This window comes from Armigeres subalbatus, chromosome 2 (assembly GCF_024139115.2).
Source record: "Armigeres subalbatus isolate Guangzhou_Male chromosome 2, GZ_Asu_2, whole genome shotgun sequence".
Taxonomy (NCBI): domain Eukaryota; kingdom Metazoa; phylum Arthropoda; class Insecta; order Diptera; family Culicidae; genus Armigeres; species Armigeres subalbatus.
The window spans coordinates 114,985,276-114,999,198 of record NC_085140.1 but is presented as its reverse complement, the minus strand read 5'-3'; the positions used below and the strand labels follow the sequence as shown (position 1 = coordinate 114,999,198).

The window sequence follows — 13,923 nt, the reverse complement described above, 5'->3', positions numbered from 1 at the left end:
ATCACGCGAGAAATCTTCATGCATATTCAGAATCTGGGATACTGAACACCAAACGGATAAATCGAAAGAAGAAGTCTTATGCTCCATCTACAGAAAAGGCGAGCTGACTGTAGTGTGAGAACAACCCAAAAAAAAAAGTAATACCCCAAACCATCTTCCGCCGTCTGTGAATTGTGAATGAGTTCGTGGGAGCTTATCAAGTCGGCTTCGTTGACGGCAGCTCGACAACGGGCCAACAGTGCTACAGACAGATGATGGACTTTCGTACATGTTGATCAACATTGCACTAGAACGTACGTGACATGCGGAGAGCCGGGTATACGATTTACAACAGATCCAGTCAAGTCGATTTTTTCACGGATATGATATTTGTGAACGATATCCTAGCAGCACATATGTTCCATATAAGTTGCTGCAACTCATATGTCACCAAATTTAGTCACAATCAAATTACTGTAACCATTTTTGTGCTGCTCGGGATGACATGACTGAGCGCAACAAGGCCCATCCCGAAAACAGTGTTACGATAGAACCTTCGAAGTGACCGAGATATTCTTCTAACTTGATTTTTTTTTAACGGGTTCAAATAATGTAAGTCGTGAAATGCGAGGGCGTACAATCTGTGGAAGTCGGCCTCCAAAAGAAAAAGATGGTGTCAAAAGCTAGAAAGATACAAAGAGCAGTACAAGTTGCAAGAATATCGCGCAACAACACTGCAAAAAGGCGAGGAGTGTAGCGAGTGAAGTAGACGGACCAGCTACAGAACGTTTTGCCGAGCGTGGGGCGCAAGCGACGATGAAGACCTGTGGCATCGAATCGTATAAACTGGCGTCGAATAGTTAATTTAGTGCTATCTTTTTAGATGTAAACTAAATAAATGAAATACTAGGCTAGAATGAAAACAAGATCTTCTAAAGCATTCAAAATTTCGCGTTCATTTATTTTTTTAGTTTATATCTCAACAGATAACACTTAACCAACAATTTGACCCCGCAATACACGGTTCGAGGCCGCATCTCTCTATCCTCGTAGGTGCCTCACGCTCGCCAAGTCCTTTTGTTCCTTGGCAGCCCTCCTCGCTTGCTGCGCTGCACGCCGGCTTGTACCTGTTGGATCGGAATCGAACACCATCTTCGCAGGGTTGCTGTCCGGCATTCTTTTAAAAAAAGAAGGAATCATCGTCTTCGACCAGAGGTCGCATAGACTGAACATTTAACATCTAGCATTCCCTGCCCATCGAACCCTTCCGGCATTAGCTACCTTCTGGAATCTGGGATCGCCATAACGCTAACGTGGTTCATCCTTCGCCGCCACACACCGCCAATGATGGCTCTAAGCACCCGTTTCTCGAATACTCCAAGTGCTTGCAAGTCCTCCTCGAGCATTGTCCAAGTTTCATGTCCGTAGATGACTACCGGTCAAACCGTGTAAAGTTGTATTAAATTGTTGAAATTTAGTCTACAAGCTTTTCTTGCAATGTTGCCGATTTTCCTATATCGAGATTTATTTTGGATATTGTAAGGTAAGGGGTGTAATGAATCAAATTGCGTCGTTTTCAAAGACATAGCATTTCACCTCCTGGGTTGATTGTATCAAATTTTTAAGTAAGACGGGTTCGGCGTGTGTTATTTACACTGCGTGAGTTTCATTGCGAAATTTCCAGTAGTTTAAAAATACAGACCAAGGAACAAGACGTGCGCGAGATAATCTTGTAATCCACATATTTTGAAAAGATGCTTGTATTCCAATTCTGCGCCAATGACCCCAGAATCACCAGAGTTGCGGCCAATCCAAAGATACTGGGCTAGAATGAATACACGAGCTTTGGAGGCATCCACAATTTTGCATTATGGAACATAAAATGCAATGCTGAATTGGCTTCTCGCTGAAACATCTTTTATTTGCTAATAACACTAACGACAACATTTTCAAAATTTGGCCAATTTCAGGTCAATTTTCCGAAAACCCTTATGTTTTGTCGGTTCCGTGTGTGTCCAAACTAACTTCCACTGGTAGGCATTGATGTTATGGAAGAAAGCTGTCTTTTTAAATAGTTTTACAGTCTGGTTTAACTCCCGGTGGAAAGTGTTAGCTCTTCTGCAGCTATAGTGGCCTATTTCAGAATGTTTGTTATTTCATGACCAGTCCGAAGTCACTTTTGCTCACAATAAGGTGCGCCTGTTTATGCTACCATTATCAAATGAATAATGGATCTTTAAACAAACTTCCGTATTTGAAATCCAGCAAGTATTTAGTTTCCTTTATAAATTGAAATTATATCACAAATATAATGAAACACTTTCACCAAATTGAAAAGCACTTCCAGGACCGGCTTTTCGACGTCTGGCGTTGGGGCTCTCCGACGACGATGGAGACCTCCATCTCTCAGGTGGTTAGAGGAAGATTTTTGCAGTGAGAACAGGAACTTTAATCACTGGCCAATCACATCACAAGCGTATCAATCCTGGTAAATTTTTCTTTTCAAACGATGTAGAACAACTATTTTAGCCTAATAAACAAAAATTGACATGAGCAAAAATTAATCACTTCTTTTCTCTAGCGCGGCACACTTCGTTCCATCATAGTCGAATGCTTCTTTGATATCACGTCTTAGAGCAACAATTTTGTACTCCCCATCTGTTTTGTCGCTTCTATAGTAAAAAAACAAAATTAAAAAAATCAAAATTATGCTGGTTTCTAATGTTGGACTGATGTTGGGCACATTTTGAGAGAACAGCAATCTCATTGTTCAGGCCGGTTCACACTTCAGCACTTTTTAGATTCTTTGTTTTCAATTTTTAATAATCGAAAATATGGATTATTTAGGGAAGTTGACCCTAATTAAGTTAAATAATCGACTGAGCCTGTCAAATGAGTTAATTTGATTGTTGGAAAAGTTTGAAGGCAGAAAAATATTAATTCAGTAAGGTCCAGTATTTGGATGTGTTGAATTATAAACGAATACCAAGCTTACAGGTTATCAATACATTAACCTCGTTGTAGGAGCTGCTCTTAATACAGAGTTAACAGGTAAATCAGGACTAATGAATAAGTACCTGTAGGTGAGACAGTTTCATGGAATTGAGCCACGGGCAATCAAACTCTATTATGCGCTGTTTGCACACTGCACGAGCCGCAACAAGAAGGTTCAAGTAAATGGTGTAGAACGGACGGAATGAGACTCTCACATCGTAGCAAACAGTCTGCTACATAAAAAGTTGTACATTTTTCGGTGACCTGTTCCTTCAGGTTCAGTGCATGAAATTTTACTGGATAAGATGTAAATGTTTGGTAATCGCAGTTTTTTCAGTACTTCCTCCAGGCCTGATCACAAGCATATTTGGTCTTCCAAGTTGGAACCTCAAACATTCTCTGTTGATTACCCTTGAGTCTATAGTTGATAGATAGACATGTCTTGCTTTGCACGGATGTTTCAACTGTTTTTTGTGCAATATTTGACAAATGTTTGAATGTTTGCAACAAAGCACTCTAGATTGGCTAATCCTTTCAAATTTTCAAACAGTTTTAACATAGGTGCATTTAAAAAAAAAATCGGAAACACAAAAATGCAAGATTGAACAAAATTATTACATATCGGATAATCCATGTGGAAGCTGAATCGTAATAAACAAAACAGAAACTCATTTTTATTAATATAGATTAATGACCCTTCGACATCATAAGTACTCCGACACATTTCCTAACTTTAAACAGCAATAAATAGAAACGATTTCTCAAAATCTGGAATGCTAAGTCAAAAAAAAATATGACTCGCATTAGTACAATATGACGATTACAGTACAATGACCAATCCCAGTACTAAAGAAGACATTTTCAAACCCGGAATAAATGCAATCCAAACCTGTCGAACCATGTCGGGAAACAACGAAACAGATCATTCTACTCACCCAATTCCGCCCACTCCGTTTGGTGGCCCAACTGTTCACCCTCATACTTCTTCTTCTCAACGATTCTTCAACAACTAGGAGAAAAACTGACGGGAAAACGGAAACAGTACTGTTTTTCCAAGGCAGGTAAAGGGGGGAAATATTTATGTAGATACCATTTATCGTTTTACTTTCATTAAGATTTGTGCAAATGGAAAATCGAAGCAGTAGTGGCTCAAAACCCTAACGTTTTGCTCGCTCTCTACCATTTAGTGCGATTCGTTTCTTACTTACAATTCTGTATCAACACGTATAAAAATGATTTTGATGATTACGATTTGCTTCTGCCTTTTCTCCTCTCATTTTATCTCTTCCTTCCCTGTTCATCATTCGAATTCTGATCAGCCCCTGCTTACCCCGTTTTGTAATTTAGCTAATCAAGTGATTATCATGTGTTCGCTCTGGTTTACCTCGCATTAAATCCCCTGCGCGCTGTTTCGCTTATTTATCCTATTCTAAATGCTCTATATTTCTTTTTTTTTGTATGTTAATTGTTGCATGACTTTCTAAATTTCTTTTTATTCTGTAACAAAACAACGAACAGAAACGGAAACAAAAACTTCGGCTCGTTTGTGTTTCTGAAATTTAATTCTGTCTTTAATCTCGGTGTGCTGGCGACTAACCCTTTCATGTCGCCACTAATTAGCGTGGCCCATTTTCGTTAAATTTCCCCTTTGTGTGAAAGTGTGTATTTTGTGTGTGCTTCGCATCCTCGCTCACTCCATGCATTCGCGTCGCACTATTCCGCAGCGTACTGTGTGCGATTTCCGGACCTTAACTAACTTATAAACGCGAAAAATTCCCTAATGACTTTTGCTGACTTCACGAAAACTGACAACAAGACTCTGTAAGTGTGTGCTTTGCGATCGCGCGTCTATGAATTGTGTCGTGCTGCTGCTTTTGCTGCTTAATGGCAAATGTATCTAAATCGCTGTTGCTGCAATACTTCTTGTCCTACAAACAACTGTTACATTCTTCTGCTGTACCCCTCTGGGCTTTGCTTATGGTTTGTTTTGTCTGGCTTTTTAATATTACTTTAAATCTTACTGAATATCTAAACTGGGTGATTTTTACTTCCCTCTGCTGTGTTTCTGGTTTTGTGTACGTCTGTTCTGTATGTGAGTTTGTTCAATTATGTAGGTGTGAGTTCGACGTCGATGACTACTAGAATTAAGCTTAAGGTGCCAGCATTTTCGACAGTTCCTCGTCCTGTAGACATCCTTTGAGGAACTCGTCCTGCGTCAGTTGGCCATCGTTATTTTCGTCCATTTTGGCGAAGATGTTTTTCGCGCGTTCCTCCGCCGAGTCTGCCGGTTTGTTGGACGAACACGCACCGAGCATGTCGTATATCGCCTGGAAATAAAATGAGAAAAAAAAAGTTATATTACAGACGAGTACAAAACAAGACCTTGCTATTATTTGCATTATTTGGTCGAGTGCCAATATATTTTTGAGGTACATCTAACGCAAATTGGAGGCGCATACTAATCCCCCGAGAATAGTACCGGAAACAAGACTTTAACGCAGAGAGCAAATGCAGCATTGAGAAAATATTTTCAATAGCAGGAAGTCTTTTACGCAATTGCACTATATGAAAAGGGATAAAGGGGATGCAAATGAACAAATCCTCTGTGATGTTTCCAGTGATATTTAGAAAACATGTTCCAATGTGTACCCTTTTACTTATTCCAATCCCGGATCCTCTGTCCTGCAAACAAACCCAGACAGTGCGTCGCCTCATCTGACTCACCATGCAGCATCGCATTCATCTGACCGGAATCCGAATAAATGTTGGACAACTGGAGCAGAAGTTAATTTTTCCGGTCGTAAAGTCATATCTTCCAGTTTTTTTTTCGGATCGAGCTGGCGCACAGAGTAAATGCTTCCAATTCAATATAGTGAAGGAAAAACAAAACAGGAAACTCTGCCAAAGGCTGTTATTCCATACTGCGAGCTCGACAGCAGCGTGGCCTCCGAAATAGCCGGGGCATGAAATAAATCCGAAACGTGTGCGGTCGGATTTTGTTTGTCGGTGACCTTTCCGAACTCGGCCGGTCGATGGTGCCTTTCAGCGACCGACTCCTTGGCACCCCGTACGGTTGATTGTGTTGATTTACGGTCGTTATTTATCTTAATTAACGGACACTCGTGCGGGATCCGGAAGGCAACAACACGAGGCAGATCGTTGCAAAAATAGGGACCAATGCCATAATTTTTCATCGTTCGATGTAATCCTGCAGACGGGGTCTCTCGCTGCAAAACTTCCACTCGGAAACCGCACTCCTTGAAAAGCTGAGCAGCGTTTTGGTGCAGAACCTGAATTACGCTGTGCTTCTAGCGTTGTTGTTTTAATTATACCTTCAAAGTTTCAAGGGTTCTCGGCAGTTATTGTAACAGTCGAGTGCCAAGAGCTCTCGAATGCCCAGAGCCCACCTGGGGGAATTGCAATTAAACTTTACTTTATTCAGGGACAGTTTTTTTGTAATTACTTGCTTTTGACAGTTTTTTCTAGTTCCAATGCTATGCTGGGAGTCATGCTCCCATTCTTCACAAAAATTGAATTCTGTTTTAGATGGATGTCAACCAATTACGGCTATCAAGTTCCGCATCCAAATACCCGTCCTAGCTTTTTAATGTTTTCCGATACCGGTGTCAAATGACGAGAGTAACAGGATTACGAATTTAACTTGAGATCCAAGCAGCAACAAGCAAGCATCCCATTCCAGGTCGACTTCATTCAGTAATTCAGCGCTGTTTGTGTAATCTTCCAGAAACCAAAAACAAGAAGGTCGACATCATGTGCTGTTACACTGAAGGACCCGCACGTTCCAACGACGATGTTTGTTCTTCGGTAGTACAGCGTACATACGTACGATAGTACGGTAACGAGGGCAGCGCCATGCCGCAACACCGAATGGTAAACGGAAGCGTACGAGATTTCCTAAATTAATTACTGAGCGCTTGCTTGTATCACATTTTGCCCATTTTTTGCGACTCCTAAGGAAAATTAGGGTTTTTTTTTTCAACCAGATGGTTCACCCAACAGTTGGGAAAGATTTATGAGGACGAACATGGTTCACACCCACGTCACATTCATGAACTTTTTATGGGGCTGTCTCAGCAATATTATTATACTGATTTTTAGATGACTGTTTTTGCACACCATCAAGGCATAATAATTTTAAAAGGAAAGGGATTGATTGATAATTTTTGATCATGCAAATGGCTTCGTGCAAATACAAAGAAATAGAGTTCTAAATATTTTGTAGACATTTTTCTTTCAGTAAAACTGGTTTACTTAGTTACCTCTTTAAATTGATTGCTATTAGGTTACCTAATGGTTCATTACTTGAGAACACGCAAATACTATGAAAGAGATGAAACTCTGTTTCGCTGTTAAACTTGTTTTTCTTTTAAATTCGAACGTAGAAAACAACCTACACTATTTATGCAGAGCAGATTTCAAATCTAATTATCTACTTTCCAACGGCTTTGGGACGTTCCGTCGAATGACATTCCAACGAATGACATTCCGTCGAAAGTACATTTAGTACAAGGAACATTTGGTCAAATGGACATTTAAACAGAAAAAATGCAGCAGTTGTTTTTTTTTCTTTTTTATAAAAGAGGCTTTCAGCTCTAAGCGAAAATGCAGCAGTGTTAATCATAAGGAATTATGTCAAAAGGATATTGGTCAATAATTCGAATATGAAAAATTTATAAGAGCGTATTAGGTATATCTGAACTAAAGCCTTAAAACCGCAAGTAGCGTAAGTTCGCTTATCATATGAGGGATTTCGCGCCAACTCTTACAAATGTTGGCAACACCCTCTCAGATTTGAATGAATCTTTCTGGGCATGTAAACTTTATTACAAAAAGCCACAACAAGTTCCACCAGAAATTCCTCCGGAAGTTCCTCCAGAAATTCCTCCGGAAGTTCTTCCAGGGGTTCTATCACAAACGCCCGAATGATACTCGCCCGAATTCCATTCGCCCGAATAGACCAAACGCCCGAAAAGACCAAACGCCCGAAAAGACCATTCGCCCGAAAAGACCATCCGCCCGAATAGACTATATGCTCGAATAAACTCTTCACTTTACTTGATGAAAAGATTTTTTGTGACTAATAAAAAGAAATAGGGGGAATGACGGCTTTGGCAGGTTTTGTTCTATTATTGGCAGGGGTTTTTTTATGACTGACTAGGCTCAAGATTTTTTCCCCTGGGCACAGGGACCAAAATCCGGCGGAAAACTTTCCCGAGGTGTAGATCCCCATAGAAAAAATCAGTTTCAATCGCTTAGCATTGTTGAGAGAATCAGATATTAAAATAAGTTTTATGTATGCTAGTCACTTATACCGGTCCACAAACATCCTGAAATGAATTAAAACCTGACGGAATAATTAGAGCTGTAGCGAAAAATGACGTTGCAAGGGTATTCATTTAAACCAATCGTCAAAAATAAGAGGCGGAATTAGGAATTCACCCTTCTTTTCTTCATACATTGTTCTTTCTAAATGTATTGAAGACATGATTTCTTCCCTAAGTAAAGGTTCAAGCAAAATTCGTTTCAAAGATAAGCAAAAACGAGCCACGTCGTATTATAACCATCAGAATGTGACGATATATATGCGCATATCGACAGATGCTATATGACAACATTGGACGCAGAACCTTTCTTGCGATCGACTATCCATGGTAATTATGGAAAGATCTTTCTATTTCCTTCAAGACATCATTCAGCACAAGCCAAGATTTGGATAATTGACGGAACATTCTCAACTGCTCCACAACAATTTGCTCAAGTGTTCACAATTCACGGAACTGTAGGCGAAGGTCAACACCGTCGATTCGTTCTCTTGGTATTAATGCTAAAACACGGGAACGTATGATACAGCCTTTTGTTCATTGATGGAACGAAAGTTATCAGTATACGTTAGATCCAGAGTATATACTATTGGATTTTAGGATGGTTGAGATTAATGCTGAGGAACGTGTCGTCCCAGTTTCATGTTTCAAGGATGTTTCAATCTCCTCAACCAAAGCTTTGTTTTTTAGAAAACATCAGCGATTGGAATTACATTCGGCATATGGGAAGGATTACAGACTTCAACTTGCCTATAAAAAGTTTGTTACCTTAGTACATTTTTCATGTTAAGATATAACAAAGGCATTCAAGGAGGTTCGAAAATCTTGCCCAAACGTTTTTTTTTTATGTAAGCAAGTATTATGTGAATGGGGTGTACCCGTTAGGAAAATGGATGTTATATATAAATGACCCAGGTATCAGGTATCAGAACGTCGGCTCAGGAGGCACGTTCCCCTCAATTTGGGAGATTTGTGCCATCGCCTTCACTGGCCTTTCTCATCATTTACCTGACGGAAAAGGAAGTGAAAAGGGGAAAGGAAGAGGAAGTGAAGTTGGAAAGGAGAATGGAACCATTTATAGGAAAGCCAATTATGTAGACTCACACGCATTCAGCTAGTGACTAAAGAGAGGTCACAAAAACACAGAGGACGTAACAATGCACGAACGTCAAAGACGAAACACAGAGTGCACTGTGAAAAACGCATAATGCGAATCCATATAGGTGACAATCACAAAGTACATTGTAAAAATCGCATAAGGCGAATCCATATAGGTGGCAATTTGTTGAAAACTAAGTAAAACACATATTCATAACCCCATTCTTATTGAACCTCATGTTGAGATTGAACAAGAGTAGCCGAACCCGAACGTCAAGAACGAAACACAGAGTACACTGTGAAAAACGCATAATGCGAATCCATATAGGTAACATACACAAAGTACATTGTAAAAAAAAACACATAATGCGAATCCATATAGGTGACAATTTATTGAAAACTAAGTAAAACACATATCCATAACCCCACTCTTATTTAACCTCACGTTGAGATTGAACAAGAGTAGCCGAAGCCGAACGTCAAGGACTAGACAAAGAGTACACTGTGAAAAACGCATAATGCGAATCCATAAAGGTAACATACACAAAGTACTTAAAAAAAACACACGTAATGCGAATCCATATAGGTGACAATTTGTTGAAAAACAACTAAGTAAAAAAAAAAAACATTTTCATAACCCCACCCTTATTCAACCTGAAGTTGAGATTAAACAAGAGTAGCTGAAGCCGAACGTCAAAGACAAAACACAGAGTACACTGTGAAAAACGCATAATGCGAATCCATATAGGTGACAAACACAAAGTACATTGTAAAAAAAATGCATAATGCGAATCCATATAGGTGGTTTGTTGAAAAACTAAGTAAAACACATATTCATAACCCCACACCCACGTTGAGGATGAACAAGAGTAGCCAAAGCCGAACGTCAAAGACGAGACACAGAGTACACTGTGAAAAACGCATAATGCGAATCCATATAGGTGACAATTTGTTGAAAACTAAGTAAAACACTTATTCATAACCCCACTCTTATTTAACCTCACGTTAAGATTGAACAAGAGTAGCCGAAGCCAAACGTCAAAGACGAGACACAGAGTACACTGTGAAAAAACGCATAATGCGAATCCATATAGGTAACATACACAAAGCACATTGTAAAAAACGCATAATGCGAATCCATATAGGTGACAATTTGTTGAAAACTAATTAAAACACATATTCATAACCCTACTTTTATTTAACCTCACGATGAGGTTGAATAAGAGTAGCCGATTTTCTCGGAGAAGTAAAAAGTCAACTACGCCATAGCTCCGGTTAGCGCAGCGAGGTCCACCGAACTGGTAGCTTCCCGGTTGCTGGCCAAACGTGGCGGCTCAAAGCTTTGTTTTTTAGAAAACATCATCGATTGGAATTACATTCGGCATACAGGAAGGATTACAGACTTCAACTTACCTATAAAAAGTTTGCACCTTAGCACATTTTTCATGTCAAGATATAACAAAGGCATTCAAGGAGGTTAGAAAATCTTGCCCAAACGTTATTTTTTTATGTAAGCAAGTATTATGTGAATGGGGTATACCCGTTAGGCAAATGGACGTTATACATAAATGACCCAAAGAACAGCCCATGACATAAAGAAGGCAGAATTATACCAAAGGACCATCATGTCTTACGTACATTATCCCTAGCGTCCGTAATGTGTAACATTCATTATGCCTAACGTACTTATGCCTACCGTAGTGGACTCATGTGAATGGTCGCCAATCAACGCACAAAAAGACCACTAGAGACCTACTTTTCTCCCCTCATTATGGTCGGTCTATGAAAATACCGGTGTCAGGCCATTAGGCTGAGGGTCTTTAGGCTGAAGGCCATTAGGCCGAGAAGTGAGAAGTTAGTTCTTCCTTTTTCCTCCTCCATTCTTCTTTCTTCTTCTTTCTTATTTCTTCTTACTTTTTCCTCATTTCTTCCTTCTCTCTTCTTTTTTTCTTTATTCTTTCTTCCTTCTTTCTTCTATTCCTTCTTTTTCCTTTATTCTTTCTTCTTTCATGCTTCTTTCTCCCTTCTTTCTTTCTTTTTTCTTCCTTATTTCTTCCTTTTTTCTTCCCTCTTATTTTTCTTTCTACCTTATTTTTTTTTCTTTTTTTTTCTTCTTTCTTCCTTGTTTCTTCCTTTTTTCTTCCTTGTTTCTTCCTTTTTATCCTTCTTTCTTCTTTCTTCTTTCCTTCTTTCTCCCTCATTTCTTCTTTCTTACTTCCTTTTTCTCCCTTCGTTCTTCTTTCTCCCTTCTTTCTTTCTTCCTCCTGTCTCTCTTCCTTCTTTTTTTCTTTCTTTTCTTTCTTCCTTCTTTCTTTCTTTTTCTTCCTTCTTTCTTCTTTTTTGTCTTGTCTTTCTTCCTTTTTTCTTTCGTCTTTCTTCCTTCTTTCTTCCTTCTTTCTTCCTTTTTTCTTTCGTCTTTCTTCCTTCTTTCTTCCTTCTTTCCTTCTTTATTCTTCCTTCTTTTTTCCTTCCTTCTTCCTTCTTTTTTTCTTCTTTGTTCCTTCTTTCTTCCTTCTTTTTCTTTCTTTCTTCCTTTTTCCTTCCTTTTTTCCTTTCTACCTTTTTTCTTCATTTTATCTTCTTTCTATTTTCCTTCACTCTTTTCTTCCTTCTCTCTTCTTTTTTTCTTCCATCTCTTTTTCTTCTTTTCTCATCTTTTTTCCTTCGTTCTTCTCATTACTCACTTCTCACTTATTGCTCCACACTTCTCACCTCTCACTTCTCACTCTTCACTCCTCACTGCTCACTTTTCACTTCTCACTTCTCACTTCTCACCTCTCACTTCTCACCTCCCATTTTTCACCTCTCATTTCTCACTTCTCATTTCTCACTACTCGCTTCTCACTTCTCACTTCTTAGTTCTCACCTCTCACTTCTCACTTCTCATTTCTCACTTCTCACATCTCACTTCGCACATCTCATCTCTCACTTCGTGCTCCTTACTTCTTTTTACTTCTCATTTTTCATTTCTTCTTCGAAAATACCCTAAACAGTATTCCTCGAACTTCCAATAACATTTTAGGGTGGCACAATAAGTGGAATATGCTTTTGAAACGAGGAAGTCCTCCGTTTTACAGAGTTCCAAAACAGTTCCAACTAGAAGAAAGGAATGCGACCACTGATACTCTACGACCACTGCAGGCTAAAAAGACTAAAATAGCAGAAAAGAATGAAAAACTGGACAAACTGGTACGTTCATATATTCCAGGTGATTGGCATATTTTTTCTTTCAATATGATTAGGAAAAATAACATGTTGTTATAGAATCTGAAGGTATACATAAATATATGACCTATTCGGGCGAATGGTCCATTCGGGCGAGTGGTCCATTCGGGCGAATGGTCTTTTCGGGCGTTTGGTCTTTTCGGGCGAATGGAATTCGGGCGACTGTTACATTCGGGCGTTTGTCATTCGGGCGAATGGAATTCGGGCGAGTGTCATTCGGGCGTTTGTGATAGAATCCTTCCAGGACTTCGTCCGGAAGTTCCTCCAGGAGTTCGTCCGGAAGTTCCTCCAGGAATTCCTCCGGAAGTTCCTTCAAGGGTTCCTCCGGAAGTTCCTCCAAGGGTTCCTCCAGGAATTCCTCCGGAAGTTCCTGCAGGAATGCCTCCGAAAGTTCCTTCAGGAATTCCTCCGAAAGTTCCTCCAGGAATTCCTCCGGAAGTTCCTCCAGGAATTCCTCCGAAAGTTCCTCCAGAAATTCCTTCGGAAATTACTCCAGAAATTCTTCCGGAAGTTCCTCCAGAAATTCCTTCTGAAGTTTCTCCAGAAATTCCTTCGGAAGAAGTCCTGGAGAAAATCTTGGAGGAATTCCGGAGGAATTCCTGGAGGAACTGGCAAAGAAATTCCTGGAGGAGTTTGCGAAGGAATTCGTGGAGGAATTCCCGGAGAAACTTGAAGGAACTTCCTGTGGAATTTCTGGAGGAATTCCTGGAGGAACTTGCGGAGGAATTCCTGGAGGAACTTTCGGAGAAATTCTTGGAGGAACTTACGATGGAATTCCTGGAGGAACTTCCGTAGTAATTCCTGGAGGAACTTCCGGAGGAACTTCGAATTACTGGAGGAACTTGCAGACAAATTCCTGGAGGAACATCCGGAGGAACTTTTGGAGGAACTTTCGATGGAATTTTTGAAGGCATTTCTCAAGGAACTTCCGAAGGAATTTCTGTAGGAACTGTCGATTGAAATTCTGGAGGAATATCCAAAAAAAATCTAGGAGGAATTTCCGGAAGAGTACCTGGAGAAACCTACGGAGGAATGCTAGGAAGAATTTCTGGAGGAATTTTCAGAGCAGCTTCTGGAGGAACTTCCGAAAGAATTTCTGGAGTAAATTCCGACGGAATCTGGAGAAACTTCCTAAATAATTTCTGGAGGAATTTTCGGAGGACTCTTATTTGTGTATTTTATGCTTGTAATTATGGTAAGTATCCCTTGAGCAGTACAGAGACTCCCTGAATCAAACGGCCTCAGGGTCGGCACGCTCACCTCAAGAAACTCGCGGACAGGTACA

General features: G+C 39.9%; 2 protein-coding genes across 11 annotated transcripts in view; both read right to left on the bottom strand.

Moving 5' to 3' along the window:
* The window catches only part of LOC134210699 (neurocalcin homolog), a 493,920-nt gene that overhangs the window by 63,463 nt on the left and 416,534 nt on the right, over positions 1–13,923 (bottom strand). The gene's annotated exons all lie outside the window — the stretch shown is intronic.
* The window catches only part of LOC134210698 (neuronal calcium sensor 2), a 413,535-nt gene continuing 403,627 nt past the window's right edge, over positions 4,016–13,923 (bottom strand). For all 7 annotated transcript variants that reach the window (XM_062686920.1, XM_062686915.1, XM_062686918.1 and 4 more), the window contains one exon: positions 4,016–5,300. In XM_062686920.1, the coding sequence (XP_062542904.1) occupies positions 5,124–5,300 (177 nt within the window). In that variant the 3' untranslated portion in view covers positions 4,016–5,123. The remainder of the gene's footprint in view (positions 5,301–13,923) is intronic.